The following is a 26,841-nucleotide window of genomic DNA, read 5'->3' as shown; positions in this document are numbered from 1 at the left end:
CTTCACGGACCAGGATGTCTTGCTCCCAGGCAGACTAAATAACTTTTTTGCCCGCTTTGAGGACAATACAGTGCCACTGACACGGCCTGCAACGGAAACATGCGGTCTCTCCTTCACTGCAGCCGAGGTGAGTAAGACATTTAAACGTGTTAACCCTCGCAAGGCTGCAGGCCCAGACGGCATCCCCAGCCGCGCCCTCAGAGCATGCGCAGACCAGCTGGCCGGTGTGTTTACGGACATATTCAATCAATCCCTATACCAGTCTGCTGTTCCCACATGCTTCAAGAGGGCCACCATTGTTCCTGTTCCCAAGAAAGCTAAGGTAACTGAGCTAAACGACTACCGCCCCGCAGCACTCACTTCCGTCATCATGAAGTGCTTTGAGAGACTAGTCAAGGACCATATCACCTCCACCCTGCCTGACACCCTAGACCCACTCCAATTTGCTTACCGCCCAAATAGGTCCACAGACGATGCAATCTCAACCACACTGCACACTGCCTAACCCACCTGGACAAGAGGAATACCTGTGAGAATGCTGTTCATCAGGCACAGCTCAGCATTTCATAACACGTGGGTTACCTCAGCTCGTCATCAAGCTGCCTCAGGCCATAAGAGTCTGAAGCCCGCCCAATCAACTGGGTACTCAGGAGACTTTCCTGGTAGCCAGCCCCCAAGAATGGTGATAAGTAACTTTTTATCTCCACCATTCTGATCTCAACCTGAGAGCCTGGCCATAGTTCTGAGCCCTCTCCTGTACTCCTGTTCACCTGACTGCGTGGCCACGCACGCCTCCAACTCAATCATCAAGTTTGCGGACGACACAACAGTGGTAGGCAGTTACCAACAACGGCGAGACGGCCTACAGGGGAGGGTGAGGGGCCCCTCAGTGTGGTGTCAGGAAAATAACCCTCACACTCAACGTCAACAAAACTAGGAGATGATTGTGGACTTCAGGGAAACAGCAGAGGGAACACCCCTATCCACATCGATGGAACAGTAGTGGAGAGGGTAGCTAGTTTTAAGTTCCTCGGCATACACATCACAGACAAACTGAATTGGTCCACTCACACTGACAGCGTCGTGAAGAAGAGCGCAGCAGCGCCTATTCAACCTCAGGAGGCTGAAGAAATTCGGCTTGTCACCAAAGCACTCACAAACTTCTACAGATGCACAATCGAGCATCCTGGCGGGCTGTATCACCGCCTGGTACGACAACTGCTCCGCCCTCAACCGTAGGCTCTCCAGAGGTTAGTGAGGACTGCACAACGCATCACCGGGGGCAAACTACCTGCCCTCCAGGACACCTACACCACCCGTTGTTACAGGAAGGCCATAAAGATCATCAAGGACATCAACCACCCAAACCACTGCCTGTTCACCCCGCTATCATCCAGAAGGCGAGGTCAGTACAGGTGCATCAAAGCTGGGACCGAGAGACTGAAAAACAGCTTCTATCTCAAGGCCATCAGACTGTTAAACAGCCACCACTAACACTGAGTGGCTGCTGCCAACACACTGTCATTGACACTGACCCAACTCCAGCCATTTTAATAATGGGAATTGATGGAAATGATGTAAATATATCACTAGCCACTTTAAACAATGCTACCTTATATAATGTTACTTACCCTACATTATTCATCTCATATGCATATGTATATACTGTACTCTACATCATCGACTGCATCCTTATGTAACACATGTATCACTAGCCACTTTAACTATGCCACTTTGTTTACTTTGTCTACACACTCATCTCATATGTATATACTGTACTCGATACCATCTACTGTATGCTGCTCTGTACCATCACTCATTCATATATCCTTATGTACATGTTCCTTATCCCCTTACACTGTGTATAAGACAGTAGTTTTGGAATTGTTAGTTAGATTACTTGTTGATTATCACTGCATTGTCGGAACTAGAAGCACAAGCATTTCGCTACACTCGCATTAACATCTGCTAACCATGTGTATGTGACAAATAACAATTTGATTTGATTTGATTTGACTCTACCCACACACTCACTAGACTCTACCCACACACTCACTAGACTCTACCCACACACTCCCTAGACTCTACCCACACACTCAATAGACTCTACCCAGACACTCACTAGACTCTACCCACACACTCACTAGACCCTACCCACACACTCACTAGACTCTACCCACACACTCAATAGACTATACCCACACACTCACTAGACTCTACCCACACACTCACTAGACTCTACCCACACACTCACTAGACTCTACCCACACACTCACTAGACTCTACCCACACACTCCTTAGATCCTACCCACACACTCACTAGACTCTACCCACACACTCCCTAGACTCTACCCACACACTCACTAGACTCTACCCACACACTCCCTAGACTCTACCCACACACTCACTAGACTCTACCCACACTCCCTAGACTCTACCCACACACTCACTAGACTCTACCCACACACTCACTAGACTCTACCCACACACTCCCTAGACCCTACCCACACACTCACTAGACTCTACCCACACACTCACTAGACTCTACCCACACACTCACTAGACTCTACCCACACACTCCCTAGACTCTACCCACACACTCACTAGACTCTACCCACACACTCACGAGACTCTACCCACACACTCACTAGACTCTACCCACACACTCACTAGACTCTACCCACACACTCACTAGACTCTACCAACACACTCAGTAGACTCTACCAACACACTCACTAGACTCTAACCACACACTCACGAGACTCTACCAACACACTCACTAGACTCTACCCACACACTCACGAGACTCTACCCACACACTCACGAGACTCTACCCACACACTCACGAGACTCTACCCACACACTCACTAGTCTCCACCCACACACTCACTAGACTCTACCCACACACTCACTAGACTCTACCCACACACTCACTAGACTCTACCCACACACTCACGAGACTCTACCCACACACTCACGAGACTCTACCCACACACTCACGAGACTCTACCCACACACTCACTAGTCTCCACCCACACACTCACTAGACTCTAACCACACACTCACTAGACTCTACCCACACACTCACTAGACTCTACCCACACACTCACTCTACTCCACCCACACACTCACTAGACTCCACCCACACTCTCTAGACTCCACCCACACACTCACTAGACTCTAGCCACACACTCCCTAGACTCTACCCACACACTCACTAGACTCTACCCACACACTCACTAGACTCTACCCACACACTCACTAGACTCTACCCACACACTCACTAGACTCTACCCACACACTCTCTAGACTCTACCCACACACTCACTAGACTCTACCCACACACTCACTAGACTCTACCCAAGTGTGTGTGGGCAGAGTCTAGTGATGTGCTGTAGAGAGTGAGTGTGGGTAGAGTCTAGTGTGTGGGTAGAGTAGTGAGTGTTCTCAATCTAGAGTCTAGTGAGTGTGTGGGTAGAGTCTAGTAGAGTGAGTGTGGGTAGACTCTAGACTCTAGACCCATGTGTCACTAGAGAACAGGCTGACCACACACTCACTGAGTCATCTAACTGCTGCCTCTGATTGAGAACCATACCAGGCCAAACACATAGAAAAACTAAACTAGAACAGCACATAGAATGCCCACCCCAACTCACGCCTGACCAACCTAAACAAGAAACATAACAAAGGAACCAAGGTCAGGACGTGACACCAAGAAGGCAGTGAATGTTTCGAGTTTTGAACGTTTTGATTTAAATCTGCTTGAAAATGTATGGCAAGATCTAAAAATGGTTGTCGTTTTTCTAAGAATAATGGGCACATGTTGCACAATCCAGGTGTGGAAAGCTCTTTAAAAACAATACCCAAAAAAGACAAAAGGGTGATTCTAACATTTACTGGTTGAATACTTACGCAAATGTTCTGTAAAATATTGCCAAAAAATACTATTTATGTCAATATTGATCCCACTTTGTAACATAACTCTATTTGAAAAAGTCAATTTGTGTGAATATTTTCCGTATTAACTCAATTACCTCACCTACATACCTCGTACCCCTGCACAGTGACTCGGCATTGGTACTCGTATATAGACTCGTTACTTTTTATTTGTTGTGTTACTATTTTTTTTAATTGTTTGCACATTTTTGATTAATTTCTTAATTACTTAATTACTTTAACTCTGCATTGTTGGAAAAGGACCGTAACTAAGCATGTGTTATTATTATTTTCTCTGTCTTGTTTACCTTGTAGTTACTGGCACTCACAGCAACCTGATAATGGTCGTGACGACCCAAAAAATGGGGAGGAGGACTGTGTTGAGCTGAACATAGAAACCTGGCGTCCTGCAAAGGCATGGAATGACCAGTCATGTTTAGACAATCGTCACTGGATTTGTGAGAAAGTGGTTTAACATCACCATGACAACAGAGGAGGCTGGTGGGAGGACGCACGGTGGGAGGACATACAGCACCTTACAGTGCACACAACTTCATTCTTCTCTCTCTCTCTCTCTAAGACACACACACGCACACACACCAACACACTGCTGGTACTGTACTGAGGGGCAAAACAACTTGATAATGGTGGAGTACCAAGATATAACTAGGACTGTGCTGATGGTAATATTGGGTATTCTGAACCTGTATATAAATATTCTGACATATCATTTACCTCTCAACATAACTGGATTTGTGAAGAGTTATACAGTAGCTCATTATATAGTAGTGCTACAGTGCTAATGCATCTCTCTCTAGTTAAACAGTGTGTAGACATATTGTCATCTGTAAAATGCTTGTATTCATTGTTTTAAATAGAAACATGTTATGTGATTTGCCATAGGCTTCTTCTTTTTTCATAATCAATTATTAGTACAAATCTCTTTAGTAAAAGATGAGGCTCAGAAAAGAAAGGCTCAGTAAGAAAGGAACCTAGCAATTTACCAGCTTCCTGATTGAATGTGATTGGATTGTTAAAACAATGTGACTTGCAGTTGGACACAGACGGTCGGCAGAACAGTACTGAGAGGATACATGCAGCACGCAGGCAGACACACAGACACACAAACAGACACACACAGACACAAACACACAGACACACACACACAAACACACAGACACACACACACACAGTTAGAAAGGTTAATCACATAGTTAGTTCAGATGTATGACTACTTTAACAAACAGGTTATTGAAGAACACGAGAAGAGCAACAAGGAGAGTAATTACTGAGACCCGTCGCTCAGGTAAGAACTAAGAAAACTATCTATCACACACATACACGCACATGTGCACACCTTGAATTTCGTGATTTTAGGCGCAAGGCTATTTGGCCTTCGAGATGGCCCCCATGTTGCCAGGGCACCAAGGCCATCTGCTAGGGCACCCTGTCCATGATCCACAATAACCAGTTAAATTGATTTGAAAAACACTAGCCATTCTGCTAAGAAAAACATTAGTCTATGTAAAGGTCATACATAATTAGCATATTGGAACAATAGCGCTTTTAGCTTACTGCTGTGTGCATTGCTGTTGTTATAATGTGAAGAAATAGCCTAATAGTTAATGAACATTTTAAGCTAAATGTTCTGATCTGTTGCATCAGACTCTTTGCTTTTAAATGTTTTTTTGATGTACAGTGGTTGTATGAACTTGGGATCTATCGTCCCACAACTGTCCCAGAATCTAGAAATATTTATTTCTCACACCGAACGATAAGTGTAGATCCACTTTTGTACTATACTAGATTGAAATAGGCAGGTGATTTTGCTATTCGTTACTCATCTTGGTGCCAGGTTTCCTCCAGACATGATGCTTGGCATTCAGGCCAAAAAGTTGAATAGTGGTTTTATCAGACCAGATAATCTTGTTTCTCATGGTCTGAGTCCTTCAGTTGCCTTTTGGTAAGCTCCAAGCGGGCTGTCAAGTGCCTTTTACTGATGAGTGGCTTCTGTCTGGACGCTCTACCATAAAGGACTTATTGGTGGAGTGCTGCAGAGATGATTGTCCTTCTGGAAGCTTCTCTCCGATCTCCACAGAGGAACTATGTTCCAGAGTCACCATTGGGTCCTTGGTCAACTCTCTGAGAAAGGCCTTTTTCCCCCTATTGCTCAGTTTGGCCAGGCGGCCAGCTCTAAGAAGAATCTTGGTGGTTCAAACTTATTCCATTTAAGAGTGATGGAGGCCACTGTGTTCTTGGGGATCTTCAATGCTGCAGAAATGTTTTGGTAACCTGTACCTCGACACAATGCTGTCTCAGAGCTCTAATTATTCCTTCCACCTCATGGCTTGGTTTTTTGCTCTGACATGCACTGTCAACTGTTGAACCGTATGTAGCCAGGTGTGTGCCTTCCCAAATCATGCCCAATCAATTGCATTTCCCAAAAGACTCCAATGAAGTTGTAGAAACATCTCAACAATGAACAATGGAAACAGGATGCACCAGAGCTCAATTTTGAGTCTCATAGCAAAGGGTCTGAATACTTTTGTAAATAAGTGTTCTAATTTTTAATACATTTACAAACATTTCTAAAAACTTGTTTTGGCTTTGTCATTATGGGGGTATTGTGTGTAGATTGATGAGGAAAACATGAATTGAATCAATGATAGAATAAGGCTGTAACGTAACTAAATGTGGAAAAGGCGTCTGAATACTTTCTGAATGCACTGTAAATGCATTACATTTGACCAGAGCCCATAGGACAGATATGCATTTCATTATCACACAATCGTTCTGTACTCACAAAGCAAGGATGACAATTCAGACTTACAGACGTTATATGGCTTTATGGGACCAGTAGTTTGTCAAGAAGAATGTCGACATCCTCCACAGAGAATTGAGATACAACTGTAACTGGTGCACTTGGTCTTGTATAAGTCACTGAACATGGCGACAATGTACACACCACAACCAGGACTGTGTCCCAAATAGCACCTTATCCTCTTTAAAGGGCACTGCTTTTGACCAGGTTACATAGGGCATTGGTCCATTTAGAGACCTGTTACAACACCACTGAACTGGAGCAAGACAGAGACCAGCCAGATACCAGTAGTGGTATCATTGAACTGTGTACTGTTGCATCCCTCGTTAAAGGAAGCGGGTTCTTTCTAGTTATTGCAAAGAGAATCTCGACATTATAAAGCATTTACATCATGAAGACTGTTCATTTCAAACATGACAGCAGATACAACATAACCTGTTCCAAGCCGAGTCCATCTGCACCCACTCACAGGTAGCACCCTTGAATACCTTGGCCAACAACCAATGAGGGTCTGCCAATAAAGCCATGCACATCCAATCAGATACATATTTCCAATATCCCGCACTGAACACGTACATACCATTTTAACCAGCTGTGCATAATAACTTCTCTCTCAAACACTACATGTACAGATAGAGACCACTTGCAGAAGGAGAAAGAAGAACTTGAACCAGCTAGAGAGAGAGAGAGGCCAGTCAGAGAATTCAAAGGACAAAAAACAGTTACAAGAGCGTTACAATGCCCTGACTAAAGACACACGTTGAGAGACAGGGTCAGTGTCCTGACCAATGAGAAGGTGGCGCTGGAGAAGAGGCTCTCTGAGTGTGGTAAGTAGTCAAGTCAGTCACTAGGTCTGCATCCCTCTTCTCTACCCCTCATTCTCCTGAAGGGTGAATTTGCAGCCTGACCTCAAAGACTAGACGTAACATAGTAAATGTAAATCTGTGACACTTTGTGATTAGTATGATATGTTACGTTTGATGTGGTTAAATTACACAGAAGTTTACTTAAGACCAAAACAAAAGGAGGGAGGATGAGTGGCCATATGATGCGAATGTTTAGCAACCCAAAGGTTGCTCTTTTAAATCTTATCACGGACAACGTTTGCATTTTAGCAAATAAGCAACTTTGCAACTACTTACTTATTTTTTTATTACGTTGCAACTACTTAGCATATTAGCTAACCCTTCCCCTTACCCTGACCGTAACCACTTAACCTAACTCCTAACCTTAACGCTAACCTTGACCACTAATGCTAACTTCTAGCGTAGCTAATGTTAGACACCTGCCACCAAGCTAATTCAAATTCATAATATATCATACATATTGAACATTTGTAACATATCATATGAAATGGATGATGGACATCCACAAATTAATACACACCTTGCGATACATGGATTGTATGTTTTAAAAGAAGTGTGGAATGAAGCAAATTTGATTGATTCAACAGTTCAGGTCCCTGTCTGTCACTTACAAATACAGCATGTCATCAAACATGTATCCCCCCTTCAGTGATGAATGCACATCTTGGCTAATTGTATCATTTGCCAAAAACAAAAGGAGGGAGGATGGATGCGAACGTCTAGCTACCCTAAAGTTGCGTGTTCAAATCACATCATGGAAGACCTGAGTATTTTTAACTTTTAACTTTTAACTTTAAAAAAAAAACTTGCGTCCAACAACATCATTGACAAATACGCAAATAGACAACAACATCTCCACCCCGCTGATCCTCAACACTGGGGCCCCACAAGGGTGCGTTCTGAGCCCTCTCCTGTACTCCCTGTTCACCCACGACTGCGTGGACATGCACGACTCCCAAGCCAATCAAGTTTGCGGACGACACTACAGTGGTAGGGTTGATTACCAACAACGACGAGACGGCCTACAGGGAGGAGTTGAGGGCCATCGGAGTGTGGTGTCAGGAAAATAACCTCACACTCAAAACGTCAACAAAACAAAGGAGATGATCGTGGGCTTCAGGAAACAGCAGAGGGAGCACCCCCCTATCCACATCGATGGGACAGTAGTGGAGAGGGTAGTAAGTTTTAAGTTCCTCGGCGTACACATCACGGACAACCCTGAATTGGTCCACCCACAAAGACAGCGTTGTGAAGAAGGCGCAGCAGCACCTCTTCAACCTCAGGAGGCTGAAGAAATTTGGCTTGTCACCAAAAGCACTCACAAACTTCTACAGATGCACAATCGAGAGCATCCTGTTGGGCTGTATCACCGCCTGGTACGGCAACTGCTCCGCCCACAACCTTAAGGCTCCCCAGAGGGTAGTGAGGTCTGCATAACGCATCACCGGGGACAAACTACCTGCCCTCCAGGACACCTACACCACCCGATGCCACAGGAAGGCCAAAAAGATCATCAAGGACAACAACCAAGGCGAGGTTAGTATAGGTGCATCAAAGCAGGGACCGAGAGACTGAAAAACAGCTTCTATCTCAAGGCCATCAGACTGTTAAACAGCCACCACTAACATTGAGTGGCTGCTGCCAACATACTGACTCAACTCAAGCCACTTTAATAATGAAAATTTATGGAAATTGATTTAAAAATGTATCACTAGCCACTTTAAACAATGCCAAATATATAATGTTTATATACCCTACATTACTCATCTCATATATATATATATATATATATATATATATATATATATATATATATGTATATACTGCACTCTATACCATCTCCTGCATCTTGTCTATACCGTTCTGTACCATCACTCATTCATATATCTTTATGTACATATTCGTTATCCCTTTACACTTGTGTGTATAAGGTAGTAGTTGTGGAATTGTTAGGTTAGATTACTCGTTGGTTATTACTGCATTGTCAGAACTAGAAGCACAAGCATTTCACTACTTTCGCATCTGCTAACCATGTGGATGTGACAAATAACATTTGAACAATAACCTTAACTCAAACCGTAACACCTGGGAACATTATCAACATAGCCACATTTTTTATTGACATTTGTTATTTCACCTTTATTGAACCAGGTGGGCAAGTTGAGAACACCTTTATTGAACCAGGTAGGCAAGTTGAGAACACCTTTATTGAACCAGGTAGGCAAGTTGAGAACACCTTTATTTAACCAGGTAGGCAAGTTGAGAACAAGTTCTCATTTACTATTGCGACCAGGCCAAGATAAAGCAAAGCAGTTCGACACATACAACAACACAGAGTTACACATGGAGTAAAATAAACATACAGTCAATAATACAGTAGAAAAATAAGTATATATACAATGTGAGCAAATGAGGTGAGATAAGGGCGGTAAAGGCAAAAAAAAGGCCATGGTGGCAAAGTAAATACAATATAGCAAGTAAAACACTGGAATGGTAGATTTGCAGTGGAAGAATGTGCAAGGTAGGAATAGAAATAATGGGGTGCAAAGGAGCAAAATAAATTAATACAGTAAGGGGAGAGGTAGTTGTTTGGGCTAAATTATAGGTGGGCTATGTACAGGTGCAGTAGTCTGTGAGCTGCTCTGACAGCTGTTGCTTAAAGCTAGTGAGTTAGATAAGTGTTTCCAGTTTCAGAGATTTTTGTAGTTCGTTCCAATCATTGGCAGCAGAGAACTGGAAGGAGAGGCGACCAAAGGAAGAATTGGTTTTGGGGGTGACCAGAGAGATATACCTGCTGGAGCACATGCTACAGGTGGGTGCTGCTATGGTGAGCAGCGGGCTGAGATAATGGAGGACTTTACCTAGCAGGGTCTTGTAGATGACCTGGAGCCAGTGGGTTTGGTGACGAGTATGAAGCGAGGGCCAGCCAACGAGAGCGTACAGGTCGCAGTGGTGGGTAGTATATGGGGCTTTGGTGACAAAACGGATGGCACTGTGATAGACTGCATCCAATTTATTGAGTAGGGTATTGGAGGCTATTTTGTAAATGACATTGCTGAAGTTGAGGATCGGTGGGATGGACAGTTTTACAAGGGTATGTTTTGCAGCATGAGTGAAGGAGGCTTTGTTGTGAAATAGGAAGCCAATTCTAGATTTAACTTTGGATCGGAGATGTTTGATGTGGGTCTGGAAGGAGAGTTTACAGTCTAACCAGACACCTGGGTATTTGTAGTTGTCCACATATTCTCAGCTAACCTTAGCCACAACAAAGTGAAATTAAAAACATATCATACGAAATAGATGAGGGACATCCACAAATAAATACATATCAAGTGAAATGTAACATATCATACTAAATGGAGGGAGACAGATGTATATTTACCATGTTATGTCCAGGGTGGAACTTGCAGTGCACTTGGACACTGTGTGCAGTACACACCAATCAAGGATTCACCAACAGTGAAATGGCAATGTAAACAAAAAAGATCAATACAATACACAAGTGTTATATATATTTCAAATTTTAGGGATATTTCTTCAACAGAGCAAAACATTTGTCGGAAAATATGGAAAAATCGTCCAGAGGGATGGAAGCTGTTGGGATCCTGAGTACTACTCACTCACTCACTCACTCACTCACTCACTCACTCACTCACTCACTCACTCACCTGTTCCTGTCTGCTGTTTATGATCATCAGGTCTGCTCCTCTGTTCAGACAGTCCAGTCTGCTCTCCTCCCAGGTTTTCATCTCAGTAGACAGGTCTGCTCCTCTGGTGAGTGAGTGAGTGAGTGAGTGAGTGAGTGAGTGAGTGAGTGAGTGAGTGAGTGAGTGAGTGAGTGAGTGAGTGAGTGAGTGAGTGAGTGAGTGAGTGAGTGAGTGAGAATCAAACATGCCTTGGTCAGTAATGTATCTTCCAGTATTTAACACATGTAGTCTATAGTGTATTCCTTAAAGAGGTGGGGTTTCAGGTGTCTCCGGAAGGTGGTGATTGACTCCGCTGTCCTGGCGTCGTGAGGGAGTTTGTTCCACCATTGGGGGCCAGAGCAGCGAACAGTTTTGACTGGGCTGAGCGGGAGCTGTACTTCCTCAGTGGTAGGGAGGCGAGCAGGCCAGAGGTGGATGAACGCAGTGCCCTTGTTTGGGTGTAGGGCCTGATCAGAGCCTGGAGGTACTGAGGTGCCGTTCCCCTCACAGCTCCGTAGGCAAGCACCATGGTCTTGTAGCGGATGCGAGCTTCAACTGGAAGCCAGTGGAGAGAACGGAGGAGCGGGGTGACGTGAGAGAACTTGGGAAGGTTGAACACCAGACGGGCTGCGGCGTTCTGGATGAGTTGAAGGGGTTTAATGGCACAGGCAGGAGCCCAGCCAACAGCGAGTTGCAGTAATCCAGACGGGAGATGACAAGTGCCTGGATTAGGACCTGCGCCGCTTCCTGTGTGAGGCAGGGTCGTACTCTGCGGATGTTGTAGAGCATGAACCTACAGGAACGGGCCACCGCCTTGATGTTGGTTGAGAACGACAGGGTGTTGTCCAGGATCACACCAAGGTTCTTAGCGCTCTGGGAGGAGGACACAATGGAGTTGTCAACCGTGATGGCGAGATCATGGAACGGGCAGTCCTTCCCCGGGAGGAAGAGCAGCTCCGTCTTTCAGCTTGAGGTTCAGCTTGAGGTGGTGATCCGTCATATTCTTTCCATTTTTTAATAATGGATTTAATGGTGCTCCATGGGATGTACTTCTCCACAACTTTGTTCCTGACCTGTTTGGAGAGGTCCTTGGTCTTCATGGTGCATCTTGCTTTGTGTTGCCCTTAGCTTAGTGGTGTTGCAGACTCTGGGGCCTTTCAGAACAGATGTGTACATAAACTGAGATCATGTGACAGATCATGTGGCACAAAGATTGCACACAGGTAGACTGCAGTACTTAATGCTTGCACCACTTTTCAGTTTTTATTTCTTTGAAACAAGTATTTTTTTCATTTCACTTCACCAATTTGGACTATTTTCTGTATGTCCATCACCATGAAATCCAAATAAAAACCATTTAAATTACAGGGTGTAATGCAACAGAACAGGAAAAACACCAAAGGGGATGAATACTTTTGTAAGGCCCTGTATAACATGAATTAACTGATATGTGACATGAGGGAGATGTCAGAATAGAGGAGAGAGAGGGAAGAGAGGGAGGGAGGGAGGAGACAGGGAGGGAGGGAGGGAGGGAGAGAATAATTAACTGATATGTGACATGAGGGAGATGTCAGAATAGAGGAGAGAGAGGGAAGAGAGGGAGGGAGGAGACAGGGAGACAGGGAGGGAGACGGGGAGGGAGACGGGGAGGGAGACAGGGAGACAGGGAGACAGGGAGACAGGGAGACAGGGAGACAGGGAGGGAGGGAGACAGGGAGACAGGGAGAGGGAGGGAGGGAGGGAGGGAGGGAGGGAGGGAGGGAGGGAGGGAGGGAGGGAGGGAGGGAGGGAGGGAGGGAGGGAGGGAGGGAGAGAATAATTATCTGATATGTGACAAGAATTCATGCTAAAATTAAAGCTCTTCCCCACCTGCCCTGAATGACGGGGTTCGCCGCTGCCTGTCCTTGAAAACTTCTGAGGGGAGGAACCTTGGATATTCTCTCCCAATGCGTGTTGAGAATGAGGCGAGCGGTGGTTTCTAATATTCAACATTTTCTCCAGAAGTGTGCGCTTGTTCACTTCCCTTCATGCATTTGATAGGAAATCACCAGTATATGGGAATTCCCTCTAGCCCACATGCCTACACCGACCCAAGGCTTTTAGATTTATGGGAAATAGTAGATGAGTGTACACTTCAGCAGAAAGAAGAGATTATTGGAACGCAACCCAGAATCTGAATATCTGAAAACCAATATTGTGGACGCGGTGTGTTAGTTGTCTCTTGGCACTGAAAGAGTGGTCGGCGTTTTGGCCAACTTGAACGATGCACTGTGCAACCACATGATGCGCTGGATTTGTGAGAAATTACAGAAATATCTACATATAGGTCAAATCCACATCTTGTTTAAATGTGTTTATTATACTATCATCTACAACTGTTTGTTGTACATTAACATTTTCCCTAAAATTGGGTAATTAACTGTGAGTACATGCATTTACATGCTACATGGTATTATCATTTTGTTGTAATTCATTTTTGCCTATAGATTATTTGCAGCCTTTTGGATCAGTCACAAAACTGTATCGGTTTCAGCTTTGTCCAATTCCCTCTAAACATTTTATTCATGTCAGGGATCGGCCTCCCACATGCGGGACAACTTCCAGTTAAACTGGAGGGCGTGTAATTCAAAAAAATTATATGAGTTAATATAGATTTGAAACATTTAGGTACATATAAGTGTCTTATATTAGCTGAAAGCTTAATTAATGTGGTCAGTGTGAAAACGAAGATTGATATCAGACCAGAAATATTGTTAGTAAGACTAGCTAAGCATTGGCACCAAGTGTAGAGTTTGCACATGTTTTTTCAGATTAGGGGATAAGAGTCCAAAAGCAAAGCTAAATCTTTACATATTACCTTAATGTTTTCTTCTTTCTGTTAACCTAAGTTTAAATGTTAATGTGTTATAGTCTCTATGGCCACTGCACAGAACACAACACAGAACACAGCATCCTCACAATGTTGATTTTATAGAAGCAATGCCATGTCATAGTTTAGAAACAAACTGTATCATTTCCTTTCTAACTGACTCCTAATGGTAATATCTACTGTATGATTACCTTTCTAACTGACTCCTAATGGTAATATCTACTGTATGATTACCTTTCTAACTGACTCCTAATGGTAATATCTACTGTATGATTACCTTTCTAACTGACTCCTAATGGTAATATCTACTGTATGATTACCTTTCTAACTGACTCTAATGGTAATATCTACTGTATGATTACCTTTCTAACTGACTCCTAATGGTAATATCTACTGTATGATTCTAACTTCAGTGACTAGTAGTTGAGTAGTTGCTCTGATGTGGATCTCCACCAGATTCCTCTCTGATCTCTGTCTGTTGTCCACTACGGTCCACTAGTATCCAATCACCTTCAATCAGGAAGTTATACATTACAGGATATTCTAAACACAGTGATATAACATGATAGCTGTCTGCATCTTTATCAGATAAAGGGAACTTCACAGGTGTGTTTGCCTGCGTGCTGCATGTATCCTCTCAGTACTCTTCTGCCTTCTGTCTATGTCCAACTGCAAGTCACATTGTTTTAACAATCCAATCACATTCAATCAGGAAGCTGGTAAACCCGATAGGTTCCTTTCTTACTTCATCTGAGCCTTAGTTCATCTTCTTACTGAAGAAATTTATGCTAATAATTGATTATGAAAAAAGAAGAAGCCTATGGCAAATCACATAACATGTTTCTATTTAAAACAATGAATACAATCATTGTAAAGATGACAGTATGTCTACACACTGTTTAACTAGAGAGAGATGCATTAGCACTGTAGCACTACTATATAATGAGCTGCTGTATAACTCTTCACAAATCCAGTTATGTTGAGAGGTAAATGCTATGTCATAATATTTATATACAGGTTTAGAATACCCAATAGTAACATCAGCACAGTCCTAGTTATATCTTGGTACTCCACCATTATCAGGTTGTTTTGCCCCTCAGTACAGTACCAGCAGTGTGTTGGTGTGTCTTAGAGAGAGAGATAATGAAGTTGTGTGCACTGTAAGGTGTTGTATGTCCTCCCACCAGCCTCCTCTGTTGTCATGGTGATGTTAAACCACTTTCTCACAAATCCAATAACGATTGAGTAAACATGACTGGTCATTCCATGCCTTTACAGGAAGCCAGGTTTCTGTGTTCAGTTCAACACAGTCCTCCTCCCCATTTGCTGGGTTGTCACGACCATTATCAGGTTGCTGTGAGTACCAGTAACTACAGGGTAAACAAATACAGAGAAAATAAAATATTAAAATGGTATTTTGTCACATGCGGGAAATACAACAGGTGTACACTTTACCATGAAATACTTAGTTATGGGTCCTTCCCAAAGAATGCAGAGTTAAGCAGTAGAAAATATATTAATTAAACATTTACTATATAAAAAAAGGAAAATATTACCACAAAATAAAAAGTGACTTGGCAATCAGGTAATAAACAGAGTAGCACAGTGAGTGTGAAATACTGTGAAAGTGTGTGTGGACGTGTTAAATGCTATTTCTATGGAGTTTAGGGATAAGGTTAGAGTTAGTGTTAGGATTAGAATTACATTAAGGGTTAGGAGCTATGGTTAGTTATATAGTTATGGTTAGGGTTAGGGTAAGGCTTAGGTTTAGGAGCTAGGGTTAGTTTTAGGGTTAGGGTAAGGAGCTATGGTTAGTTATATAGTTATGTTTAGGGTTAGTTTTAGGGTTAGGGTAAGGCGCTAGGCTTAGGTTTAGGAGCTAGGGTTAGTTTTAGGGTTAGGGTAAGGAGCTAGGGTTAGATTTAGGAGCTAGACTTAGTTTTAGGGTTATGGTCAGGGTTAGGTTTAGAGTAAGAGTACGGGTTAGGGTTAGGGGTTAGGGAAAATACGATTTTGAATGGGACTTAATTGTCGCATCATGTTTGAGTATCAGTGTAAGCATGTGTGAGTGTGTGGGTAGAGTCTAGTGAGTGTGTGTATAGAGTCTAGTGAATGTGTGGGTAGTGTCTAGTGAGTGTGTGGGTAGAGTCTAGTGAGTGTGTGGGTAGAGTCTAGTGAGTGTGTGGGTAGAGTCTAGTGAGTGTGTGGGTAGAGTCTAGTGAGTGTGTGGGTAGAGTCTAGTGAGTGTGTGGGTAGAGTCTAGTGAGTGTGTGGGTAGAGTCTAGTGAGTGTGTGGGTAGAGTCTAGTGAGGGTGTGGGTAGAGTCTAGTGAGTGTGTGGGTAGAGTCTAGTGAGTGTGTGGGTGGAGTCCAGTGAGTGTGTGGGTAGAGTCTAGTGAGTGTGTGGGTAGAGTCTAGTGAGTGTGTGGGTAGAGTCTAGTGAGTGTGTGTGGGTAGAGTCTAGTGAGTTTGCATAGAGTCAGTGTAAAAACATATTTTTAAAAGGGGGTCAATGTAAAAACAGACATGTTTTTTCAGCTTTAAATGGAGCACATACTTTTTTTGGACTAAGATCCAACATTTTATTTGTATTTTTAAACGTCATTTTAAGATATATCTTTAGTGCTTGTGGGATGACATCTTTGAACATGATTTGAAGCAACATGTAATTTGTTAAAAGTCTCTATCACACCTGGATGGTCAAATCTCACCTTGTAGTCATTGGATTATGAACAACCCAGAGAATCTGTCCTACTTTTTACACTGAGGTCAGTGCTATTATAGTATCTTTAGTGCTTGTGGGATGACATAATTGAACATGATTTTAGTCTGGTCTCTTACCTTGGGGTGGTCTTGGGGTTGTCAGTCAGTAATTAGAGCAGTCTGCTACACTGACCTTGGGGTGTCAGTGTTATTATAGAGCATTAGTCTCTTATCTTGGGGTTGTCTTAGTCTCTTACCTTGGGGTGGTCAGTGATATTAGAGCAGTAGTCTGTCACCTTGGGGTGATCAGTGTTATTATAGAGCAGTAGTCTCTTACCTTGGGGTGGTCAGTGGGGTGCCGTCCACCCATTTCCAGGTCCCCTCAGTAACAGAGTCAGTCAGACCAATCCAGGCTCTCTTATTAAAGCTTAAGAGAAACTCCTGTTGTTGAGAAAGATACTGATATTGTCAACTACACTGAAAGATACATTACTGACCAAGGTATGTTTGATTCACTCACTCACTCACTCACTCACTCACTCACTCTCACTCACTCACTCACTCACTCACTCACTCACTCACTCACTCACTCACTCACCTGTTCCAAATCACTGTTTATGATCACCAGGTCTGCTCCTCTCTTCAGACAGTCCTGTCTGCTCTCCTTCCAGGTTTTAGTCTCAGTAGACAGGAAGTACCAACTGGATTCCAACTTAATCTGCCAGCCTTCAGGACAGGTTTGTTCTACAACACAAAAACATATATTTCCATCTTGTTATTCGGCACCTATTATTGTAGAATACGAACACTGCATATTAGATACTGTATGTGATGTTATGATCATTTATCAGGTAAACTCACTCAGATTTGAGAACTTTGTCATGACATCATCTCTTTCCTTCTGTAGCTGGTCTCTCTCTTTAGTCAGGGTGTTGTAAGTGGTCTGTAGCTGGTCTTTCTCTACAGTCACATTGCCTCTGTTATCTGGAAAGCATTGATACATTTCCAGTATATCACAAAAGTGAGTACACCCCTCACATTTTTGTAAATATTTGAGTATATATTTTCATGTGACAACACTGAAGAAATGACACTTTGCTACAATGTAACGTAGTGAGTGTACAGCTTGTACAACAGTGTAAATTTGCTGTCCCCTCAAAATAACTTAAAAAAACAGCCATTCATGTCTAAACCGCTGGCAACAAAAGTGAGTACACCCCTAAGTGAAAATAGTTCTGCTGCTATTCTTGAGCAAGCTCTGTACTGGTGATGCCCTGATCCCGCAGCTGAATCAAATTTAGGAGATGGTCCCAGCGCTTGCTGGACTTAATTGGGTGTCCTGAAGCCTTCTTCACAACAGTTGAACCCCTCTTCTTGAAGTTATTGGTGATCCGATAAATGGTTGATTTAGGTGCAATCTTACTGGCAGTATGGGAGAAATGATGTATGGAATTATATATGGAAGATAATAAATAATGTAACATTTATAGAGTACATTTGCCATTCTGGTAAAAGGCATTATCTATTGTATAGGACAGGAAGCCAGAGTAAGGCCATGAGAGTATGGGACAGCTGGAAACACTAAAAATGGAGACACATAGACGCCTAGAATAGCTGGACATACAAAGGTCAGAGGGATATACAAAGGAGGGGGTCAGCCAAATGACCAACTGATGGATTATAGGCATAAATCACATATTCTTAGGACATGGAGATGCTGAAGGAATGACAGGGGAGACACATAAGTATGCTGATCTTAGACAACCACATGAAGAGAAGGCGACACATGGGCGCCAGGACAGCTGGACACACTAAAACGAGAGGAGACACACAGTCTGCTGATCCGAGATAAAAGACACACATGGAGTTAATTACAGGGTCAAAGCATATGGGATAGAGGGACGTATATTATCTTTAGGTCAAAGCAAGGGTCTTGTCATCATTATAATCTGATGGAAAGCAGATATGGGCTTTATTGGGCTGAACAAGCAGGATGCACGGATTGGGATGTAACTTCATTTGCATATGGGTGGGACTTATGTGGTATGGTATAACTCAGAGCGAGTACTCTGAAAAAGTGTGTGTGTTCCGCGGACCAATCACCGCTTGCGATACTGTTGTATTAAAAGTCTATTTTGATTTTCACAAAGTTCTTGATTGCGTCATATTTGAACCGATTTTCCACCACAGCAGCAATATCCTTGCCTGTGAAGCCCTTTGTTGTGCAAAGCAATGACGACGGCACATGTTTCCTTGCAGGTAACCATAGTTGGCAGAGGAAGAACAATGATTCCAAGCACCACCCTCCTTTTGAAGCTTCCAGTCTGTTATTTGAATTCAATCAGCATGACAGAGTGACATGCTGACATGATGTCAGCTGGTCCTTTTGTGGCAGGGATGAAATGCAGTGGAAATGTTTTTGGGGGATTCAGTTAATTTGCATGGCAAAGAGGGATTTTTCAATTAATTGCAATTCATCTGATCACTCTTCATAACATTCTGGAGTATATGCAAATTGCCATCATACAAACTGAGGCAGCAGACTTTGTTAAAATTCATATTTGTGTCATTCTAATATTTGTGTCATGTGTTATATAGCATCTATAAATGTATGTCATTCTTTAAAAGGGTTCATAAACGTGTCATAACTGTGTGACAATATCACCCATGTCGAATATGACATAACCACACTATTTTAAATAGGATATAAACATGTGCTTTATAAATAGTGACATGCTGTGCTGAAGTATGAAACACGCAAGTTATTTTCGATTAATCTCGTTCCCAGACACTTCCGCCCAAACGCTTGGAAGGTTGCGTAGATCAACGCATCACACTTGGCCTTCGTTAAGTTAGGTTAGGTTTAAAGTACATTTTAAGAAGAGAAATTAGGGCTTAGTCATGATTATTACTTTGTGGCTGTGTTAACTAGTGACGACCAGGGGGAAAGTATTTGCTAGCAACGGACATGGCCTAATGGGAAATATTTTACTCAGTTAGGTCACTTACATAGAATTCTATGGTCACTCCCACTAAGGCCAACTTTAAATGGTTGATATCCCAGGCTTATACTGTGCATTCAGAAAGTATTCAGACCCTTTGACTTTCTTACAGCCTTATTCTACAATGTATTAAATTGTTTTCTCCCTCATCAACCTACACACAATACCCCATAATGACAAAGCAAAACGTTTTTGAAACTTTATTAAAAATAAAAAACTGAAATATCACATTTACATAAGTATTCAGACCGTTTACTGTTTACTTTGTTGAAGCACCTTTGGCAGCGTTGAGACTTATTGGGTATGATGCTACAAGCTTGGCACATCTGTATTTGGGGAGTTTCTCCCATTTTCTCTGTAGATCCTCTCAACCTCTGTCAGGTTGGATGGGGAGCATCACTGCACAGCTATTTTCAAGTCTCTCCAGAGGTGTTCGATCGGGTTCAAGTCCGGGCTTTGGCTGGGCCACTGAAGGACATTCGGAGACTTGTCCCGAAGCCATTCCTGCGTTGTCTGTCATGTGCCTTTTACTGAGGAGTTGCTTTCGTCTCGCCACTCCAACATAAAGGCCTGATTGGTGAGTGCTGCCGAGATGGTTGTCCTTCTGGAAGGTTCTCCCATCTCCACAGAGGAAATCTGGAGCTTTGTCAGAGTGACCATCGGGTTATTGGTCGCCTCTCTGACCAAGGCCCTTCTCCCCTGATTGCTCAGTTTGGCCAGGCGTCCAGCTCTAGGAAGAGTCTTGGTGTTTCCAAACTCCTTCCATTTAGGAATGATGGAGGCCACTGTGTTCTTGGGGACCTTCAATGCTGCAGAAATGTCTTTGTACCCTTGCGCAGATCTGTGCCTCTACACAATTATGTCTCAGAGCTCTATGGACAATTCCTTTGACCTCGTGGCTTGGTTTTTGCTCTGACATGCACTGTCTACTGTGGGTGTCACGACTCCTGCCGTAGTTGGCTCCCCTGACTGTTCGGGCAGTGCTCGGCGGTCGTCGTCACCGATCACTTTTTCCTTTTTCTGTTTGTTTTGTCTAATTAGTTGCACCTGTGTCTAATTGTGTTTTCCTGTTGCACCTGTGTCTAATGTGCTTCCTTATTTAAGCCTAGTCTACCAGCCCTTGTTTTGTGCGGGATTATTTTTGTGTTATGTGTGGTGTCGTTGGGTGTGTTAGTGCTCCGGACCGTATACAGTGTGCTTTGGGTTGGTCAGTGTTTTCGCGCCCTGTGTTTAGGGCATTGCATTTTGGTGCCAAATTAAAGTGCACTTCTTCCCTTGGAACTCTCTGCTCTCTGCGCCTGATTCTTCCCTCACACACTCCGTCCCGCGTGACAATGGGACCTTATATCGACAGGTGTATGCCTTTCCAAATCATGTCCAATCAATTGAATTTAACACAAGTGGACTCCAACCAAGTTGTAGAAACACCTTAATGTGATCAATGGAAACAGGTTCCACCTGAGCTCAATTTCGAGTCTCATAGCAAAGATCTGAATACTGATGTAAATAAAGTATATATGTTGTTTTTATATATGTACAGTATATAGATTTGGAAAAAATTATTAGCCTGTGTTCCCTTTGTCATTATGCGGTATAGTGTGTAGATTGATTCAATATTTTCTTCTCCTCATCAATTTTAGAAAAAGGCTGTAACGTAACAAAATGTGGAAGTGTCTGAATACTTCCAGAATGCACTGTAGACATGGTTTGTGTACTCAAGTAGAGCTGATGCAGTTTTTTTGTTTTTGTTGTCACATTATTGGCAGTGCTTGACTTTGACTGAAATAGGTTTCAGTACGCAGTCCCAAATGGCACTCTGTTCCCTATATAGTGCACTGTCAAAAGTAGAGTGCTAATAGGGTGTCATTTGGGCCTCACTCACAGAAAGCCAGCCTCAGGGAGATGTTGAGAGTGACTTGTAGAACACACAGCACTCCTAAACACCCAGCAGCCAGCCTGTAGAGTCTTAGTCTTCTATCTGCAGAGAAACAGACACAGACACACCATCCTTATGATTACAAACAGAACAAACATCAAACACCCCTCCCCCAGATTTAGGGTTGGCAGCGAACGTTTGCTCAGGAGTGCTGTCATCTCAATTCTGATAAACAGGAAGCGACTTTATGAAGAAAATACCAAAATGACACAATATAGCTAAAGCATGACTTAAAGAGGCTATCTGCGATTGCTGCTTACATTTTTGGGACTTTGAAATGTATCATATTTACCTATTCATTCTTTATGAATTTAACTTTTAAATGCCTCATGAGCTTAGTTTAACTATGTAACCCCATCAGGACCCAAAATATAAGCTTGTTCTACCATGGAATTGATAACAAACCCTGTGTAACCTCAGATGGGTAAAACTATCATTCTGATCTAATGGATGGTCCGTCCTTGCATACATACTGTAGCTATGACTTACATACAGTACCAGACATACATACTGTAGCTATGACTTACATACAGTACCAGACATACATACTGTAGCTATGAATTACATACAGTACCAGACATACATACTGTAGCTATGAATTACATACAGTACCAGACATGCATACTGTAGCTATGAATTACATACAGTACCAGACATACATACTGTAGCTATGAATTACATACAGTACCAGACATACATACTGTAGCTATGAATTACATACAGTACCAGTCATACATACTGTAGCTATGAATTACATACAGTACCAGACATGCATACTGTAGCTATGACTTACATACAGTACCAGACATACATACTGTAGCTGAATTACATACAGTACCAGACATACATACTGTAGCTATGAATTACATACAGTACCAGACATACATACTGTAGCTATGAATTACATACAGTACCAGACATGCATACTGTAGCTATGAATTACATACAGTACCAGTCATACATACTGTAGCTATGAATTACATACAGTACCAGACATACATACTGTAGCTATGAATTACATACAGTACCAGACATGCATACTGTAGCTATGAATTACATACAGTACCAGACATACATACTGTAGCTATGACTTACATACAGTACCAGACATACATACATACTGTAGCTATGAATTACATACAGTACCAGACATACATACTGTAGCTATGAATTACATACAGTACCAGTCATACATACTGTAGCTATGAATTACATACAGTACCAGACATGCATACTGTAGCTATGACTTACATACAGTACCAGACATACATACTGTAGCTATGAATTACATACAGTACCAGACATACATACTGTAGCTATGAATTACATACAGTACCAGACATGCATACTGTAGCTATGAATTACATACAGTACCAGACATACATACTGTAGCTATGAATTACATACAGTACCAGTCATACATACTGTAGCTATGAATTACATACAGTACCAGACATGCATACTGTAGCTATGACTTACATACAGTACCAGACATACATACTGTAGCTATGAATTACATACAGTACCAGACATACATACTGTAGCTATGAATTACATACAGTACCAGACATGCATACTGTAGCTATGAATTACATACAGTACCAGACATACATACTGTAGCTATGAATTACATACAGTACCAGACATACATACTGTAGCTATGAATTACATACAGTACCAGACATGCATACTGTAGCTATGAATTACATACAGTACCAGTCATACATGGCTCTGTCTGTGAATTGCATACAGTACCAATCATACATACTGTAGCTATGAATTACATACAGTACCAGTCTTACATACTGTAGCTCTGTCTATGAATTACATACAGTACCAGACATACATACTGTAGCTATGAATTACATACAGTACCAGACATACATACTGTAGCTATGAATTACATACAGTACCAGACATACATGGCTCTGTCTGTGAATTACATACAGTACCAATCATACATACTGTAGCTATGAATTACATACAGTACCAGTCTTACATACTGTAGTTCTGTCTATGAATTACATACAGTACCAGTCATACATACTGTAGCTATGAATTACATACAGTACCAGACATGCATACTGTAGCTATGAATTACATACAGTACCAGTCATACATACTGTAGCTATGAATTACATACAGTACCAGACATGCATACTGTAGCTATGACTTACATACAGTACCAGACATACATACTGTAGCTATGAATTACATACAGTACCAGACATACATACTGTAGCTATGAATTACATACAGTACCAGACATACATACTGTAGCTATGAATTACATACAGTACCAGACATGCATACTGTAGCTATGAATTACATACAGTACCAGTCATACATACTGTAGCTATGAATTACATACAGTACCAGACATACATACTGTAGCTATGAATTACATACAGTACCAGACATGCATACTGTAGCTATGAATTACATACAGTACCAGTCATACATACTGTAGCTATGAATTACATACAGTACCAGTCATACATACTGTAGCTATGAATTACATACAGTACCAGACATGCATACTGTAGCTATGAATTACATACAGTACCAGTCATACATGGCTCTGTCTGTGAATTGCATACAGTACCAATCATACATACTGTAGCTATGAATTACATACAGTACCAGTCTTACATACTGTAGCTCTGTCTATGAATTACATACAGTACCAGACATACATACTGTAGCTATGAATTACATACAGTACCAGTCTTACATACTGTAGTTCTGTCTATGAATTACATATAGTACCAGTCGTACATACTGTAGTTCTGTCTATGAATTGCATACAGTACCAGTCTTACATACTGTAGTTCTGTCTATGAATTACATATAGTACCAGTCGTACATACTGTAGTTCTGTCTATGAATTACATACAGTACCAGTCGTACATACTGTAGTTCTGTCTATGAATTGCATACAGTACCAGTCTTACATACTGTAGTTCTGTCTATGAATTACATACAGTACCAGTCATACATACTGTAGTTCTGTCTATGAATTACATACAGTACCAGTCGTACATACTGTAGTTCTGTCTATGAATTGCATACAGTACCAGTCTTACATACTGTAGTTCTGTCTATGAATTACATACAGTACCAGTCTTACATACTGTAGTTCTGTCTATGAATTTGAGAGTGGTTACATTTCTGCAACATACATTGTTTTGAACGTTTCTCTGAGTGGATAAAACAGGCAGGTCACCAGGTGCACAGAGCCTGTTTCAGGTTACTAGACCCTCAGCTGTTTACCAAAAACACTGGTGGGGTATCCACTGTGTTGTTGTTTACATTTTTTTTTATTTTCAATTGATCTTTTTAAATAGTTGTACATAGTTCCAATAACTGAAGTGAAAAAAAAGTATTAAATTGAAGCATTTTAGTGTATGAGACCCCAGCAGGTTGTAAACCTCAGGCACTGTACCAACTGAACCACACAGAAGACAGAACAATAAAACATGTACAAGCATTTTTCTATGATGTGCTATTAGTGTGTGTGCACATGCCAGAATACGTGTGTTCTTTCGGTTTGTGCGCTCATACCTGTCTCCATCTGTGTGTGTGTGAGAGAGAGAAAGATAATTCTTTGTACCTGAGAGATGGGTCTCAGTCTTCACGCTCCTCGTTGCTCTGTTGTCTTGATTAACTTCTTTTAATTCAATCACCTGTTTGTTGACGTAGTCGGCCATCTTAACTAACTGTACCGAATATCAATGATTAAACCAATCAATCAATTAACCTCTTTAATTTATTAATCACATAATTCAGACTGTCTGAATTGTTGTGGTATATATGATTTTAACTTTTACTTATAGTATTATCTTACTAATGATTACCTTTCTGACTGACTCCTAATGGTAATATCTACTGTATGATTACCTTTCTAACAGACTCCTAATGGTAATATCTACTGTATGATTACCTTTCTGACTGACTCCTAATGGTAATATCTACTGTATGATTACCTTTCTGACTGACTCCTAATGGTAATATCTACTGTAATGATTACCTTTCTAACTGACTCCTAATGGTAATATCTACTGTATGATAACCTTTCTAACTGACTCCTAATGGTAATATCTACTGTATGATTCTAACTTCAGAGACTAGTAGTTGAGTAGTTGCTCTGATATGCGTCTCCATTGGTGTCTCTGTCTGTCTGTGGTCGACTGCAGTTGAAAGAATGTTTTAAGTATCCAATCACTTTCAAGCAAGACGTCATATTTCGCAATAACTATATGTGACATTGTTCGTAAGGATGTGAAATTATGGCTCGTACTCCGTGACTCACATTCAATCAGGAAGCTGGTAGAACTCAGAGATTGTTCCTTTATTTACTCATCTGTGCCTTTGTTCTTCTTATTATAAAGTTATTTATAATAATTGATCATGAAAAAAAAATGTCATTGGAAGTCATATGACATGTTGCTAATAAAAAGAGCTAGAGAGAGAGATGTGTACAGTCTACAAGAAATGATACATAATGAACTGTACATTTTAACATTGACAACAGCTTGAGTGATATATTCCCAATTTGTTTTGTATGTGTGTGTGTGTGTGTGTGTGTGTGTGTGTGTGTGTGTGTGTGTGTGTGTGTGTGTGTGTGTGTGTGTGTGTGTGTGTGTGTGTGTGTGTGTGTGTGTGTGTGTGTGTGTGTGTGTGTGTGTGTGTGTGTGTGTGTGTGTGTGCACATGCCTTTCTCTCCAACTTCTCGTTCGTACAGCCATTCTACCAACATATATGATCATTCTTCAGATACAGTAAAGAGTTCCTTCAACAGCAGTACCTACAAAGATCCATCTAGAGGTCATCTAGAGGTGTGAAGGCACTGACAAAAAGGCGGAGGAGGAGGGGAAGTGTGCAACCTGCAAACAAAGGACCAGACGAGCGTTGGCACACTGTCCTCCACGTGTTGAACATTATAGTTTCAACAATCTGAGGCTACACAGTGAACACCCTGCCGGGACTGGAACAATGGAACCACTCTTAAATGCATAGACAG

The 26,841-nt window shown here is 41.9% G+C and overlaps 1 protein-coding gene across 1 annotated transcript; it reads right to left on the bottom strand.

The window, feature by feature from the left end:
- Positions 1–14,524: 14,524 nt before the first annotated feature.
- LOC124021567 (CD209 antigen-like protein C) lies at positions 14,525–25,528 on the bottom strand. Its single transcript, XM_046336708.1, has 6 exons — positions 25,432–25,528; positions 21,765–21,860; positions 17,742–17,864; positions 17,479–17,624; positions 17,218–17,321; positions 14,525–15,548 (listed from the first exon to the last, which is right to left on the bottom strand). Exons 1-6 carry the CDS (start codon positions 25,526–25,528, stop codon positions 15,389–15,391), a joined length of 726 nt encoding a protein of 241 aa, XP_046192664.1. The 3' UTR covers positions 14,525–15,388.
- Positions 25,529–26,841: the final 1,313 nt, after the last annotated feature.

The sequence above is a fragment of the Oncorhynchus gorbuscha genome, unplaced genomic scaffold, assembly GCF_021184085.1.
Source record: "Oncorhynchus gorbuscha isolate QuinsamMale2020 ecotype Even-year unplaced genomic scaffold, OgorEven_v1.0 Un_scaffold_1130, whole genome shotgun sequence".
NCBI lineage: Eukaryota > Metazoa > Chordata > Actinopteri > Salmoniformes > Salmonidae > Oncorhynchus > Oncorhynchus gorbuscha.
The sequence above is the reverse complement of the archived record's forward strand: the minus strand, read 5'-3'. Positions and strand labels throughout refer to the sequence as shown.

Bases quoted from the DNA above. Each gene is read 5' to 3' on its own strand.
- LOC124021567 (XM_046336708.1), bottom strand. From the start codon at position 25,528: ATGGCCGACTACGTCAACAAACAGGTGATTGAATTAAAAGAAGTTAAT. The intron at 21,861-25,431 runs GTACAAAGAATT...GTTTCTCTGCAG, and splicing joins GACTGAGACCCATCTCTCAG to ATAGAAGACTAAGACTCTAC. The intron at 17,322-17,478 runs GTGAGTGAGTGA...TCTCAACAACAG, and splicing joins TAAACAGTGATTTGGAACAG to GAGTTTCTCTTAAGCTTTAA.